The following is a 15,973-nucleotide window of genomic DNA, read 5'->3' as shown; positions in this document are numbered from 1 at the left end:
ATTGCATAAATACACATTTGAGGAAGGGGTTTTTAGGTGCATCCATTTTATTATTAAACAAAGGTAGGTGTCTAACCATGCTCTTATTCAGTTTCCTCAAACTGCCAAAATTCATGAATTTTGCCTAATGTAGGCCAAGGAAAAAGTGAGTTGAAAAGAAAGAGATTTCTTCTCCACTTCAGTCCCTGGAATAATTAAGCAAAATAAAGTTAAAATTCATATGTACCTATATAAAGAGAAAGAGAAAGAAATTTTAAAAAATCACTATAAAGGATTTGAGAAAAGTAGAAAAATACCAATTCATTAAAAGGCTTTTCCTACTAAAGATAAATCCACAAGGATTTAATGAAAAAACAAAAACAAAACCAAAAAACAACACTGAAGCCTGAGTATTCTTTTGATCCCAAAGATAGAATGTAATTTATTCAAAGCCCTGCTTTTGGCAATACTCAGGAATATTTTGTTGAGAGCTTTAAATGTTTATATCCTTTTCTGACACCATATTTCTACTTTTGAGAATTTGACCTGAAGAAATAAATATAGCAACTGAAAAACCATGGGGCACGAAGATGTTCATTATAATGTTATTTGTATTTGTGAAAAATTGGAATTGACCCAAATGACAATCAAGAAGGAAATGTTTAATTTTACATCTATTTGATAAATATTAAGTAGCCACTAAAATGATTTTTAAAGTTTTACAACAGTGTTAAAAAAGTACAGGATAAAACATATTTTCTCTAACATCATAATTATATAAAACATTTGCAGAGATTCAAAAAAGACTCCCCAGAAATACCCATAAGAATTCCTAGAGCCTTATTTAGGTGGTGAAAAAAATATGTTTAACTGGTTCTTTTCTGCTTATTTTTAGAAATAGTCTAAACTTTTAAAAATGGTGACATATATTTATTTAAATGACATACACATTAAAGTTATAAATGTATAACCTAAGATTTCCTCTCAAAACCTCTTATTTTAAACGTTGTCATGGATTGGGGGCTATCTTGGAGTTGGGTTGGACCACAGATTTAAAGCACGTGAAGAAGGTTCAGGTATATTACAGGGTCAAGACAGCCAGAACTCAGCCTGAGACCCAGAAAAGGGGTTCTGTAGACAGCAATTGTTAAACAGGGAAAATACCACTGCCATCATTCTCCTACAAGGAAACTATACATTGAGTAGAAATAAAAATGAAGTTTTGTTCACATGGCATTCCACTGTCTTTTCTGCCTCTCTGGTTTCCCTTATTTTTCTGTGTATTTTATTTCCTGCTTGTCAGTTTTCTCTCACATTCTCACATTTGTATCTTCAAAACTGAAAAGGAATTGAGGCATTTGGATTGTAAAATGTAGGTACATGACAGGACTACCTTAGGAAGCTTTCCTCGACTTCACTAAGCAGAATAAATCCCCAATTTCTGTTCTCATACCCTTTTCCACACTAAATCACAGCCATTTGTTGTCCTCCAGAACTCAGTAGGGATACCTGAAGAAAAAGACTGAATCCGATGCTTTATATTTTGAGCTGATGATAATGAAAGCACAACATATAAAAATTCATGGAATTCAGCTAAAACAGTGCTTAGAGGGAAATGTATAGCTTTAAATACTTATATTAGGAAAGAAAACAGGAGTAAAATCAATGATCTAAGTTTCAACATTAAGAAGCGAGAAGAGGTAAGAGCAAATTGAAACCAAAGTAAATAGAAGTAAGAAAAAAATAACAAAAAAACTGAAATCAATAAGATATAACAACAATCGAGAAAATCAATAATATCAAAAGTTGATGTTTTAAAAGGAAAAACTATGTTCATGTATTAAAAAACTCAATAGTGTAAAGATATGTTTTCCCCCAAATGATCTATAGATTCAATGTAATAGCTATCAAAATCTTAAGCTTTCTTGAGGAAATTGACAAGATGATTATAAAATTTAAACGGAAGTACAAAAGTTCTAGAATTAACCAAATAATCTTGTAAGAGAAGAACAAAGTTGAAAGCGCTACCTGATTTAAGGAATTATTATAAAGCTGTAGCGATCAAGACTTTTTTTATTGGCATAAGAATAGATATATAGATCAATGGAATGGAATAGAGAATCCAGAAACAGACCAACACATATATGTCCAGTTGATTTTCAATCAAAGCACCTAGTCATTTGTTAACTAAATACAAGTCTTTTAAATAAATGGTGCTAGGTCAATTGGATAGACACATGGGGAAAAAAAAGTGAATCTGGACTACTTCTTTATTCCATATACAAAAACTAACTTGAGAATGCAATGTAGACACAAATGTAAAACTTCTAGAAGAAAACTTGGAACTTTGAGGTAGGCAAAGCTTTCTTAGGACACAAGAATTATTAACCACAAGAGAAAAGAAAAATTGATATATGGGGCTTTATCAAAATTAAAATTTTCTACTCTCCAAAAGACATCATTAAGAAAATGAATGGGCAAATTACAGACTGGGAATTATATCTGGAGTACTTATAGTTGATCAAGGACTTCTATCCAGAATATATTTTAAAAAACTCTTCTAAATCAACAATGAAAAGATGAAGTACCCAGTAAAAATTAAAAAAGGACTTGAGCACACCCCTCTCCAAGGAAGCAACATGGATGCCGAATAAGCACATTAAAGTGCTGGACATTATTAGCCACCAAAGGAATGCAAATTAAAACAATGAGATAACCTCACAGCCACTTAATTGTTTACTGTCCCAAAGGCTGACAACACTAAATGTTGGTTAGGATGCCCAGCAACTGGAACTTACAAGCACATAAGTAGGATATCACTAGTGGGATCATAAAATAGAATAATCACATTGGAGGTGGTCAGGCGGTTTTTTACAGAGGTAAACATACATCTGCCCAATGACCCAGAAAATTCACTCTATCGTATTTAGCAAAGAGAAATGGAAATATATATCCACAAAATTTTGTACAAAAATGATCATACTGCCTTACTCATAACAGCTCTAAATTGGTAACAAGTGAAATGTATGTCAACTGGAGAATGGATAAACAAATTAAGGTTTGTTAATATAATGGAATACTACTCAAAGGAAAATAAAAGAAGAAAGAACTCAGTACTGATATCTACAACTTCATGGTTAAATCTCATAGATATTTGTTGGGTGAAAGAAACTAAACACAAATATACATATTTTATATTATTCAATTTATATGAATTCCAAGAACAGTAAATTTAATCTGTGGTACCAGAAATTCATAAGTGGTTGCTTCTGAGGTTAGGGAGAGACGTTTCTAGAAAGTGACATGAGAAAACTTTTCAAGGTGATGGAAATGTTCTACACAGTTGGCCCTCTGTATCTGTGGGTTCTGCACTGAGAATTCAACCAACTGTGGATGAAAAATATAAAAAACAATTCCAGAAAATTCCAAACAGAAAAACCTGAATTTGTTGCATGCATGCTGGCACTGATTTGCTGGCATTTACATTGTATTTACAACTATTTGCATAGCACTTACATTATATCAGATATTGTAAGTAATTTTATAATGATTGATGATTATTTAAAGTACACAGAAGGATGCTTATAGGTTATATGCAAATACTCCACCATTTTATATAAGGAATTTGAGCATCCATGGATTTTGGTATCTGCAGTGTCCTGGAACCAATCCCCCTCAGATACTGAGGGATGACTCTATCTTCTTTTGGGTGGTGATTATGCAGTTGTACATAATAGTCTAAACCCATGAAATAAACATTTAATATAAGTGCATTTTATTGTTTGTCAACTATGCCTCATAAAAAGACTAAGTGTTATTTGTCTTTATATTTTTATTATGTTCTTTTCCTAATATATAGTAGGTGCTAAGGCATTTTGCTGACATCTACCCGATGTCAACCTTGTACTGCAATCTGCACTGGACATTTTCCATTTTTGCAGTGGTAAACTCAACTCATCTGGGCAGGCTTGTCTCAGTCTCACAGATAGCTCAGAGATGTGAATTCTCTTGACCAAAGCCACAGATTAAATTTGATTGAAAGTGGAACTTAAATTCACATATCCAAGCTCTTAGGAAGAAGCTATTCAAATTACATTTATTGAATGGATGAATAAGTGAATAAATGAAGGAATAAAGAGACGAGACCATCCAACTTGCAAAAAGGATATAGTGCCTTTTGACTATTTACAATAGCTAGGACAAGGAAGCAACCTAAATGTCCATCAACAGAGGAATGGATAAAGAAGATGTGGTACATATATACAATGGAATATTACTCAGCCTTAAAAAAGAATGAAATAATGCTATTTGCAGCAACATGGATGGATCTAGAGATTGTCATACTGAGTGAAGTAAGTCAGACAGAGAAAGACAAATATCATATGGCATCACTTATATGTGGCATCTAAAAAAAAAGGGTATAAGTGAACTTATCTACAAAACAGAAATAGAGTAACAGATGTAGAAAACAAAGTTATGGTTACTGGGGGTAAGATGTGGGGAGGGATAAATTGGGATACTGGGATTGACATATACATACTACTATATATAAAATAGATAACTAATAAGGACCTACTGTATAGCATAGAGACTCTACTCAATACTCTGTAATGGCCTATATGGGAAAAGAATCTCTAAAAAAGTGGATATATATATATGTATAACTGATTCACTTTGCTGTACATCTGAAACTAACACAACATTGTAAATCAACTATGCTCCAATAAAATTTTTTTTAAAAAAAGGATATAGTGCCTTTTGAGCAAGAATGAAAGAATAGAGATGAATGGGGAATTCTCTGGTGGTCCAGTGATTAGGACTCGACGCTTTCATTGCTGAGGACCCAGGTTCAATCCCTGGTCAGAACTAAGAAAGATCCCACAAGCTGCACAGTGTGGCCAAAAAAAAAAAAAAAAAAAGAATAGAGATGAATGATTATCCAACGTCTGTGAGTGTCTGAGAAGGAAGGAGGCATGTAGAATCCCCAAGGTGCACTGACTTAGCAGCAGAAAAAGGACAAAATATGTGTCTTGGAGCATGCCTACAAAGCCCACTGCTGCTACAGAGAACAGCATTGTTGGTTTCCACTGCACAGGGCTGCCTAGTTTGTACCAGTCCTTTTTCTGGGGGGTCAGACCTGCATCAAAGGATCCCTTTCATCAACTTGACCAAACCTTCCTGATCACTGAACCTAGCATCCCCAAGATATAAAGGAGTGCCATCCCATGTAAGCCTCTTCCCACTCCTCAGTAAGGACTTCCAGTATGCCATGGAAGCAGGATGCTTCCTCACTTTGCTCCCTCCAAATGGAGGGCACTGTGGGGCATCAGAGTTCCTGATCCTCCCATGGAAGACTGTAGTCCTTCTGGGGACCACCTTTTCTGCCACAAGGTATGGTCCCTGGCACTCAGCAGGGAGTGTGTACAATGAGAGCGTCCTTTGTCACAGAGCAGAGAGCCAGGGCAAGGAATGAAGGCAGGTGCTGACTGGTGATACCCACACTCAATCCGGCGCCAGGGCAAGCATTAGATCAGTGTGGAAATAAATAAGATTTGTGGGCCTGTTTTCTTCCTGCATTTGCATTCACACTTTATGACCTCAGCGATACTTACTGAGTGGAAAAGACAACCTTCTGTTACAACTGCTTGACTCCAAAGTGACTTCCATCTGAAAAATACTATCTCCAGCCACAGGGTCTGAAACAAGCTACTTGTCTATTTATTCAAAGAGCCCAATGAGCTGTGAAGATTGACATTTAAACTATTAAACTGTATTCTATTTGACAATGTTATTAAATATTAGGTTTGATTTATGGAAAGACTTAATAAATTGGCAGCCTGGGTTAGCCCTGACACTGCACAGAAATTGGGTTATGCTGGATGTTACTTCATAGAGTTGATCAAGCTAAAGAAAAATTTAAAAAGTCTTACCAACAACATTAAAGTCAGATTCCATGTGACAAAGTTATTATCATACAAATTCGAACCACTTGCCAGCTCAATTCTGCATCCCAGAGTTTCTCTAATTGATATTTTTAACAATTGGGAAATCAAAAGATAAAATCACAGACTTAAATAACCTTTGCTATGTCACATGGAAAGAGAGCTAAGGCTTTTAAACATGGGAGCCAGGCATATATCTTGCTACTTTGGTGTAAAAGAGGAAGGGAAGTAGAAGCACAAGTAAACAGTATGCAAGGGGGTGCAGACACATTGGGTATAGAAATGGGGATGTAACCCCATGGGAAGAGGCAAGGTTGAAGTGTGACATGACTGTGCCATGGCTTACTCACGTCCACGTGACCTTGAACAAGCCACTTAATCTCCCTGAGGGTCAGTCCCATTTCTACATGATGGAGACAATAATAATCAAGTAGTTCTGTTTAGGATGAAAAGAACAATATATGTAGATCATTTGGCAGAGTGCCTGGTACGTAGTGACTGCTCAGTAGATTTCAGGGGGGAATTAGGCCAGGTCAGGAGTGAGGCTGGGTCCCAGTGTAGTGAGGGCAAAGACTGTGGGCCATCAGAGGTAGGCCTGAAAAGAACAAGAAAGGACAAAGCCTGTATGCTACTAGATGGTACGGAACTTAGGTGATAGCATAGAGCTAGATGATGTATCCCTGCATGTGCCGACGTGCTATTAGATGACATAAAGCCAGAGGAGGAACTACCTGCTAGATGTGCTTATATACTCTAGTAGGTAGTTTTATAGAGCTTATTAGATGATAAGCTACTGGATATGTCTATAAGTTATCAGATGGCATTGACCGATGGGCAGTATCCCTGGAGCACCCACGGCTCTGGGCTAGGGATCCTCAAAACTTTTTCTACAAAGGGCCAGGTAAGAAATATTTTAGGCTTTGGAGACCACATGGTCTCTGCCACAACTACTCAACTCTACTGAAGTAGCAGAAAAGCAGCCATAGACAGTATGTAAATGACCGAGCATGTGTTCCAATAAAACTTTATTTGTAAAAGCAGGTGGTGGGCCAGATTTAGCCCATGGACCATAGTTTGTGGACCCCTGCTCTAGTCTGCCTCAGGCCTGACAAGTACAGGTGGCTGAGAGAAATGAAGGCAGCCTCTCTCTACTCTCCAAGGACCAGCAGGACCTCTTCTTTCCTAAGAGGCGGGTATCAAGAGACAAGGGACTATAAAGCTATTTACCTCATCCCTCCCATCAAGGAATTCACAGAGGGTAACCTACTCACTGACGGCACCAACTACACCCCTGATTTATGTGTCTCTGCTCAGTCAGACAACAAACAGATGATTCATTCAGGGACAATTCAGTATTTATTGAGAATTACTGGGCACCAGGCAGGTTTGCTCTAAAAACTGCACACTGTGGGCTTTTAATAAATAAATAAAACTTCCCTCCGCTTCCAAATTCCTTTCTGCTTTCTTCGCCAGGGCCCAGAAAGGGCTGCCCCCTCCTTATCTGAGTGACGGCTGGCATGAAGGAATAGGTCACAGCAGTGGGGGCAACCATGACATAATTCCTTTCTCTGGTTCTGATACTGTGCAAAAGTGATCACCTCTTGCTAAGCAATTTCCCACCTAAATTGGTTTCAAGTCATTAAAAGCTGCAGCACTCCCAAGGAAAAAAATAATAGCAGCTCTCTGAGGTTGCTTTCAACACCAAGCTCCTTGACTTTAGCAGCAATTAGACATTGTTCCACTACCAAGCACTCTCTGGAAATGGAGCCAGGGTCACCAAAGAGTAACTGGAAATTAGAAGTTGCAGCATCCTCCTCTTGCTAAAGCAGTTTCCTCTGATATCCCTTGGGGGCATGCAGTCCTCACCTTTGCCAGGCTGCCTGCATTGCACCCACGCGGGTTCTGTCTGGGATTCGGAGAAGCCCCTCCTCCCTGAATATCAAGATCATGTCCATATTTCCCAATATGCTGGATTTTTCCTTACAGTTTCTGGATTCAGGATATGGCCCTCACTCAGGGCACAGCCATCCCAGTCTGGTGTGCTTCGGGCTGGGGATTCATAAGGTATTTGAAGTCAAAACCTGGGGGGTGAGGAGCAATTCCATAGGGGGCAGGGGACAGGAAGAGTTTCGGATGAGCATGTAAATACAGTAGCCACCCAAACAGGCACATGCAGAAGGAAGGTTTGAGAGTGGAATCTGAGCTCTCCTTGCAGTAAAAAATGTAGTGCACTCCACTTTCTGACAGTACTATAAACTCACTTATATGACACTAGTTATAAAACCCTTAACAGGGCTTCCCTGGTGGCGCAGTGGTTGAGAATCTGCCTGCTAATGCAGGGGACACGGGTTCGAGCCCTGGTCTGGGAAGATCCCACATGCCACGGAGCGGCTGGGCCCGTGAGCCACAACTACTGAGCCTGCGCGTCTGGAGCCTGTGCCCCGCAACGGGAGGGGCCGCGATAGTGAAAGGCCCGCGCACCGCGATGAAGAGCGGTCCCCGCACCGCGATGAAGAGTGGCCCCCACTTGCCGCAACTAGAGAAAGCCCTCGCACGAACCGAAGACCCAGCACAACCAAAAATAAAAATAAAATAAAAAAAAATAAAAGTAGCTAAAAGGAGGAGGAAATTATTTAAAAAAAAAAAAAAACAAAAAAAAAAACCCTTAACATTTGCCGAGTGCTGACAGTCAGGTTTTTTTCTTAAAGATCCAAGTGCAAGAGGGAGATCTGTGACCCCAAAGCTGGCTTGGGGTTTATAAAATGAAGGTGTCATAAAAGCGACACATCCCTTGTACTGGAAAAAGATTAGATTCTGTACCATGAAGCTTTAGGCATTTATAAAGAACCCCTTTTTTGCATCTTCCACCACTTAACTTTTTTAACATTGTTTTATTCATGCGTAAGACCCTAAATATCACCAGAGGGTGATGATTTCTAAGGTGCCAACTATGGACTAGGAGTAAATAGGATGATGGGGAGATATTTCTCTAACGACCCATTTCCAGGTTTATCGTGCTCCAGAGGGCATTACTGGTGACGTTGACCTTCTTGAGGAACACCAGGAGTAGGCCTGCACCTGGGCGCCTGCAAGGAGAGAAGCGGCTGGTGTGTCTTAAAGGTCTTAAATCAAACTCTGCCTGGCTGGCCTGGAATTATTTATTTGAAAGAGTAGGTATGTGCAAAGAATGAGATTAATCACAACCCTTGGTTCAGGACACACGTCCTTTTGTCTAGGAACGGCCCTATTTTAAAATTAACTTATTATTTATTTTAATGAAAAATGAAAAATTAAAAAAAACCAGAAAGGAAAGACTGACTATAAAGCTAACACTGACCCTGACTTAGAGCCAACAATACGCTTCTCTCCTTCCTCTTGCTCTGTCTCTCCCATCTGTAGTAACCCCTTCCCTGAGTCTTATATTTTACCATTACTTTGGATGTGTGTATGCCTGTGTTTAAAAGGGTGTTATGTTGAATGTTATTTTCTATTAGTTGACCTATATGAAATTGCCTTTAATGCTCTTTTTTTTACTCAATATTATTCAGCTAAGATTCATCCATACTATTACATGAAGCCGTGGTTCATTCATTTCATTGCAGGTCTTATTTTTTAACTTGTTAATGCTCATTTGGATTGTTTCCAGGGTTCTGGCTCTATAAGCAATGCTACCATGGTCTTTCTTATCCCTGAGGTGCTGCAGAAGTTTGTTTTGGGTGGATGTATAGGAGTGGAATTGCTGAGTCATAGGGTATGCAAATGTTCCATTTTCTACTAGAATGACAAACTTGTTTCCAAAGTGACTGTACTGAGTACACTACCACCAGCAATTAACCCCCTGTTACTCCCATCCTTTCTACCACTTCTCATTTGGGGCAAGTCTAATTGAGGTAAAGTGAGTGATATATCTTTATGGTCTTGATTTTCCTTTTCTGGAAACACTAATGACTTTGAACATCTCTTCATATGATTATCGGCCATATGTGGTGTCTCTTCTGTGAAAGTCCTGTACAAGTCTTTAGCCCATTTTTCTATTAAATTGTTTGAGCTTTTCTTATTAATTTTTAAAAGTTCTTCATATAGGATATTAATCCTATATTGATTGTATGCATTGTAAATATCCACTCGTAGTGTGTGACTTGCCTTTTTATTTTCTTTAAAGTGCCTCGTAATGAATAGAAGTTTGATAAAGTCAAAAGCTGCTATCTTTTCTTTTATAAGTTCTTTTTGTAGCCTTGTTGCAATGAATCTTCATAAGCATCCAGTTTGGATGGGAGTATTGGCTCTCTGTGAGAGACAAGGAAATCAGAGAAGGGAAACTCGAAGGCCATTTGGCCCAAGCCTTATATTCATAAAAGGTCTTAAATCAACTTTGTATTCATTATCTCCAAATGAAGTCACCTACAGCCACAAAGATCCACTGTCAGGGATGAAAGAAGACCCAGCAGTTCAAGGTGAGGGCGCCATATTTCTCTGTGCATGAGGACGTAAGAGGTTTTAATAAACCTTGTGAGCATGGGAATAGCACATTTATGTTGCATTCTATTATTTTTGTCAAGATATCACTTGGTTAAATATAAACATTCCAAATCTACCATAACGTGTACTTTTAAATGTTTTAAGTGTGTGAAGGGAACCCGAAACAGGAAGTTGCCCAGGCCTCTCTCAACACTGAGAGGTTCCCGACAGGGAGAGTGGTGTGCTCAGTTTTATGTCATTGGTGAGCTGTGGGACTGGGATTCACAGCCAAACGTGCCAGGCCCCAGAGCCCAGACACTCTCTGCTGCTCAACTTCGCTAAATGACAGGGAGAAACCACCCCAAGCCAACTGCCCTGTGAGCACACGTGCCCCGGGGGCTCCCACGCCACACAAAGCACTGCCTTCAGGGGCCAGGGCCTATTGCTTCTGAAGCAGGACTCAGGCTCTGCCTCTCTCCTTGGACCCATCTGGGGCTCTCCTGAGAGGGGCTGGCAAACTGCTGAGGACTCTTCTCATCATGAAGAGCAAGGTGGCGGGCCCTAGTGGCCCCTAAGCTTTCTGCAGACTGCCCCCTTATATCCACTGCCTTCTGCAGTAAGGCTAAGGGATGGCCAAATGGCTGGGGATGTAGAACACGGGTATGTGCGTACATGAATATGTGTGTGCATTAGTGTGTCTGAGTAGTGGGAGCGTGTGCATGAGTGACTTTGTGTGAGAGCCTGTAAGAAGGTTCTGCAGAGGTAGAATTGATGGGTAGGGAAAGGTAGGACACACTGAGGCAGGCTGGACAGGTGTGTGCATGCATGTGGGTATGTGTGTGTGAATGCACGTGTGTGAAGGTTCCGCAGAGGTGGTGGGGTAGGTTGAATAGGGAACAGAAGGGAAGAGATGCTGAGTGAGACAGGCTGGACAGCTGGTCTACCCAGAGAGGGAGTAGTGTTGGCCACGGTGCACATCTTTCTTGCATCATTCACTAATGACCAAGAGATAGTAGCCTCTGCATGTGAGGGTCACTGGGAAGAAGGTGCCACCACCAGCAACATCCTGATGACACCTGCCTTCATCCCACCACCTTCCTCCTCATGGACCTTCAAGAGTTCTGCAGCACGTGGCAGATAAATACCAAACCCCTCAGTCTGGAACCCCAGGCATCAAAATTAACAAGGAGTGTGACCCACGGCTCTGATTCTCATCTGTATAATGGGATAATCATGATTAATTCGGGTCACTGTGGAAATTCACTGTAATAAATGAGCAAAGTCTAACCCACTGCTGAAGAATGTATTAACCTTTTTCTGCCCTTCCTCCTCCCGTTCAGCCTCCATCCCGAGCTTGCTGTCCTTACCACCATCTCCCAAGCACACCTCTGCTCCACAGCTAGATCTTGCAGTGTGCCCACCCTCCCCTGAACCCTGTCTCCCCACTCCCTCTACCTCTCACCTGGTCCTCTGTGTCTGCTTTTGCCAAGTGTTCTCACCTGGGGTGGGGAGTCCCCTCTGCGCCACCATCCTCTGAGCCCAGGAGGAGGGAGGTCCATGTCTTGGGCTTAACCTGTCTGCTCTTCCCTGACCCTTTGGAAACTTAGAAAGGCCATAAGGACCAGCCCCTTTGCTTCTCTGGCCAAAAATGGGCGTCTACCTAAAGAATGTGTGCCTCTTTACCTGATACTCACATGCTTATGAGAAGTGTCTATCTAGGCTGCTAACATGGATCACCTTGCAGGTGACAGGGATACTCAAAGGAGATGCCTCTGGGAAGGTATCTCCTTCCCCAAGGATGACAGCCCCCATGGCCCCTGTCACAGCACACACATGCCCAGGTGGCCAGCTCTCGCCTACCTTCCTGATGCCTTCTGAAGGGCTGGACACGCAGTTGTCAGCCCCTCCATTCTTGCTGATGGTCCGCCAGAGCTCAGCAAATGTGCTGTCTTGCTCTAGAGGGTTGGTGCCCTTGGCTCGGAAGTACTCGTACACAGCAGAATCCCGGACGGTGCCGTAAGACATCTCCACTTGTTTGGACAGGTCCTGGAACGTCCTGAAATACAAAATGGGCATGAAACATGGGTACATGTTGCAACTTGCAGGGACACACATGGGCTACAAGGCCCTCCTGAGGTCGGAGCTTGGCTGTGGCCACCGTCCACATCCTTCACTGCCAACCCCCAGCAGTATGAGTCCCTCAGCCTGGAGCACCACTCGCCAGGGCCTCATTCTACCCCAGTTACGTTTCCTCAGTGTAGATTAATCCATTAATGTCACTGAACACCTAAAACCAGGTTCTGTGCTGAGCCTGAAGGACAAAAGGATGAGAAAGACATGATTCCTGCCCTCAAGGAGCTTAGAGTCTAGCTGTAGAAACATATAGACAGACAGTCACAATATGAAAGAGGGCAACATGGGAGGCTGTACACTGAAGGTCTCCAACTCAAATTCCTGCAGAAGCACAGGAAAGAGAGACACGTTGGCAAGACTGACGATGGTGACTGGTCTCTGACACTCAGAGATGGCGTGGGGCAGACACACACTCAGAGGTTGTGTCAGTGAAGAGGCATGTTCCCTCCAAAGCTTGCAGCTGTTCTGGAGTTCCACCCAATTGTTGCCTTTTAAGAATCTCCGCCCAGTTTGTTTTTCAATAAAGAAATCTGGGTTTGTACATGAAATCTCTTGACTTTGAAGTGTTGACAGTTATTCAAAAGGTGATGAAGATAAAACAAAGCACTTCTGAGAGCCTCAGTCTGTTGTACATGGAGGAGAAGCAAGTAGCTCAGGCCAGGTGCATGATGCAGGGAGGGGTACATCAGGTAGGTCCACCAGCTGTCCAGGAGCAGATGTCTGAGCTGGGGGCAGAGGAACAGTGCCTTCCTTGGGGTAGAAGGAAGAGTCACATCAGGAAGGACCAACTGGCATAAAGTTTTCACTTGTCCCGAGATGAGCAGTACCTGACTCTGTGTGCTGAGAGGACAGAACTGCAAAACACAAAAAGCTCAAGGGTGAGCCAGCCTCTCTCTGCAGGCTCCAACCTGATCCCTCTTTATTTATTTCTCTTCTGGGAATCTGTCTCTCCTTTTAATCAACCAGAATCATCATCCCCACCTCTCACTGAGTCACCGTTCCCACAAAGAGATCCAGTCATTTCCACCTGATCTACACAACCCTCCATCTTCTGATCTCATCTTCCCCTGTTGCTCCTGCATCTACAGGACCCCAAAGCCAAGGCTGAAATGAGAAATCCCACACAGTCCCCATTTATGGCACCAAACCATGGAGCTCCCTCTTCCTGGAATCCCTTTATCTTACTCATCCACCTGATACACTTCTGCAAACACCCTGAAGTTCCAGCTGCCGCCTTTCCCTGTGGGAAGACATCGCCATCCCCCACCTCCCTGACCATCTCTATACCCTGCATGGCTTCTACGGCAGTAAGAGCTCACTGTGATTGCAGGGAGCAGCACAGCAGAATGGGTAAAGCAGGGGCTCTGGAGTCCAACTACCTGCCTTGCCTCTCAGCTCCACCAGCACTAACACTATGGGCCTGGGCAAGTTAGCTGACCTCTCTGTGCCTCAGTTCCCAAATGTTTAAAAGAATAGGGCTAGAAGCAGAGCCTGTAGCAGAGGCTGCTGTGAAGATGAAATGAGGTGATATGTGTTCAACTCTTAGAGCAGTGACTGATGTAAACTCAGTGCCCAGGAACTAGTAGCAATACTTCTGTGCTATTATGATATGGCTGGGTCCTCAGTAGATAGAGCCAAAGTAGCCCAGTATTTGCATCCTCAGCGCTAGACCCAGGGCAGTTGCCAGCCTACACAGCCTGTACACAGAGGAACCAGCAATGGATGCTTCCTCCTGTTTTGGAGACACACTCCATGGAATTCCTTCAGGCCCTGCTACATGGCCCAGAAACAGAGCTCAGTATTCGTTTCAATACATTACAGATGAAAGAAAACACAAAATAACAAATTTGATGAAGAAATCTTTCTAATTATTGTTCATTATTTATATCTAATTGAAGCAAGATGTTCCTTTGCTTAAAGGGCCCCAAGGGTTTTAACTCTGTCATAATCTGCCTGTAATGAAAGGAAGAGGGATCTTTTTTTCCCCCGCATTTTTTATTTTTCTCATGGTAATACAAACAAACACAAGGCTTTGATGAATGGGAAACATCAGGATGAATTACACAGTTGAGTCTAAATACTGAACAGCTCTAAATTACTGCAGTTTCCGTGAGTCTGGAATGAATGTGTAACGGCCAAGGAGTTCAGCACTACTGTTTCATCCCCATGTTTGAAATGTAGATTTCCTCTCTCCTCTTGGTATTAATTCACAACGGAGCTCCTGGCCAGAGGCTCGGGGAGCGTCTCTGGAATGCAAGCAGGCAGCCCAAATGTTAATGGCTTCATGTCCATTTCTGTCCCCTTAGAGGTCACTGTTCCCATCCCAAAACACCACTGTCATCTTTGCTGTGCCAGCCCCCTGGCCTCCATCCATCACCTCCTGCAGCCATGAGTCTGTGTAGAGGGATCTTTCCCATCTTAAAGGCACATTGCTTCTTTCAAGGAAGGTCTCCAAGCTCATTAACACACAGTAAGTACTACCATCATATTTCAGAGTGACTAAACCTAAGGCTCTTTGGAATCTGGCGGGAGGGCCCGACTACTCATGGACCAAAGCTGTCATCTCCCTGGGGCACTCATCCTCTTGTCCGAGTGCCCAGCTTTGGAAGGGACATGGAAGGAGGAATAAAGAACAGCCAGCCATCCAGGCTCCAAGCCATCAGTCAGCAGAAGACAGATGTTCCCATCAGATAAGACGCCCATCCGAACAAGCAAGGGAGGCTTAGCCTGGAGAAGGCTGCACTAGCAGCACACTTAACTGAGCATGTGTCCCGAAACAGTCTCTTCAGCAACAGCTGCTAGCAAGTGTCCAAGCACCCTCACCACAGAGATGGAGGAGATCTTCCTGTCACAGGGGGTGTCTCTATAAACCAAAATCATGCATGATGCAACTGGCTGAAGTCGTTCAACCGGGTGTCTCATCCACAGTTAGCTAGCTAGCTAGCTAGTTAGTTAGTTGGTACTAGGTAAGGCACAGAGGCACATAGGCAAGGAATGGATGGTGGGCCTCATCAAGGGGTTCATAGTGACGGGTGATGAGTGGTCAGAGACGTAAACCAACAGTAACTAAACAACGTGAGAGGGACTAAAGCAGAGTTCTGCATGAGGGGTCCCGGAAGCACACAGGAGAAGCACCTAGCCTGTTGGCCAGAGCTAAAGAAAGGATTTCTAGAAAAGGAAGCCTGCCTGGGTCTGGATTGACTAATTAAGTGTCCTGTGCAGGCATGCAGACTTAGCAGCTGACACCCAGCTCTGTGCTCGGCTGCCTATCTCCTTGCTTCACCTCTTAGTAACGATGAGCGTTACAGTCCTCCCACGGCAAAGCTTAGGCTCTCTTCCATGCTTTCCACTGAGCCAGTATCTTTTACTCAACTGAACCCTATTGAAACTGGGTTTGGGACCAATAGGAGCTGCTTCTCTGCATCTCCTGGCCTGGATGGCTGATTTTTGGGATCTTCCCT

At 42.4% G+C, this 15,973-nt stretch overlaps 1 protein-coding gene across 3 annotated transcripts in view; it reads right to left on the bottom strand.

Moving 5' to 3' along the window:
* The window catches only part of GRID1 (glutamate ionotropic receptor delta type subunit 1), a 668,729-nt gene that overhangs the window by 42,021 nt on the left and 610,735 nt on the right, over nt 1-15,973 (bottom strand). For all 3 annotated transcript variants that reach the window (XM_036829602.1, XM_036829603.1, XM_036829604.1), the window contains one exon: nt 12,240-12,435. In XM_036829602.1, coding sequence (XP_036685497.1) covers nt 12,240-12,435 — 196 coding nt within the window. The remainder of the gene's footprint in view (nt 1-12,239; nt 12,436-15,973) is intronic.

The sequence above is a fragment of the Balaenoptera musculus genome, chromosome 16 (assembly GCF_009873245.2).
Source record: "Balaenoptera musculus isolate JJ_BM4_2016_0621 chromosome 16, mBalMus1.pri.v3, whole genome shotgun sequence".
NCBI lineage: Eukaryota > Metazoa > Chordata > Mammalia > Artiodactyla > Balaenopteridae > Balaenoptera > Balaenoptera musculus.
This window is presented reverse-complemented; position numbering and strand designations above follow the sequence as displayed.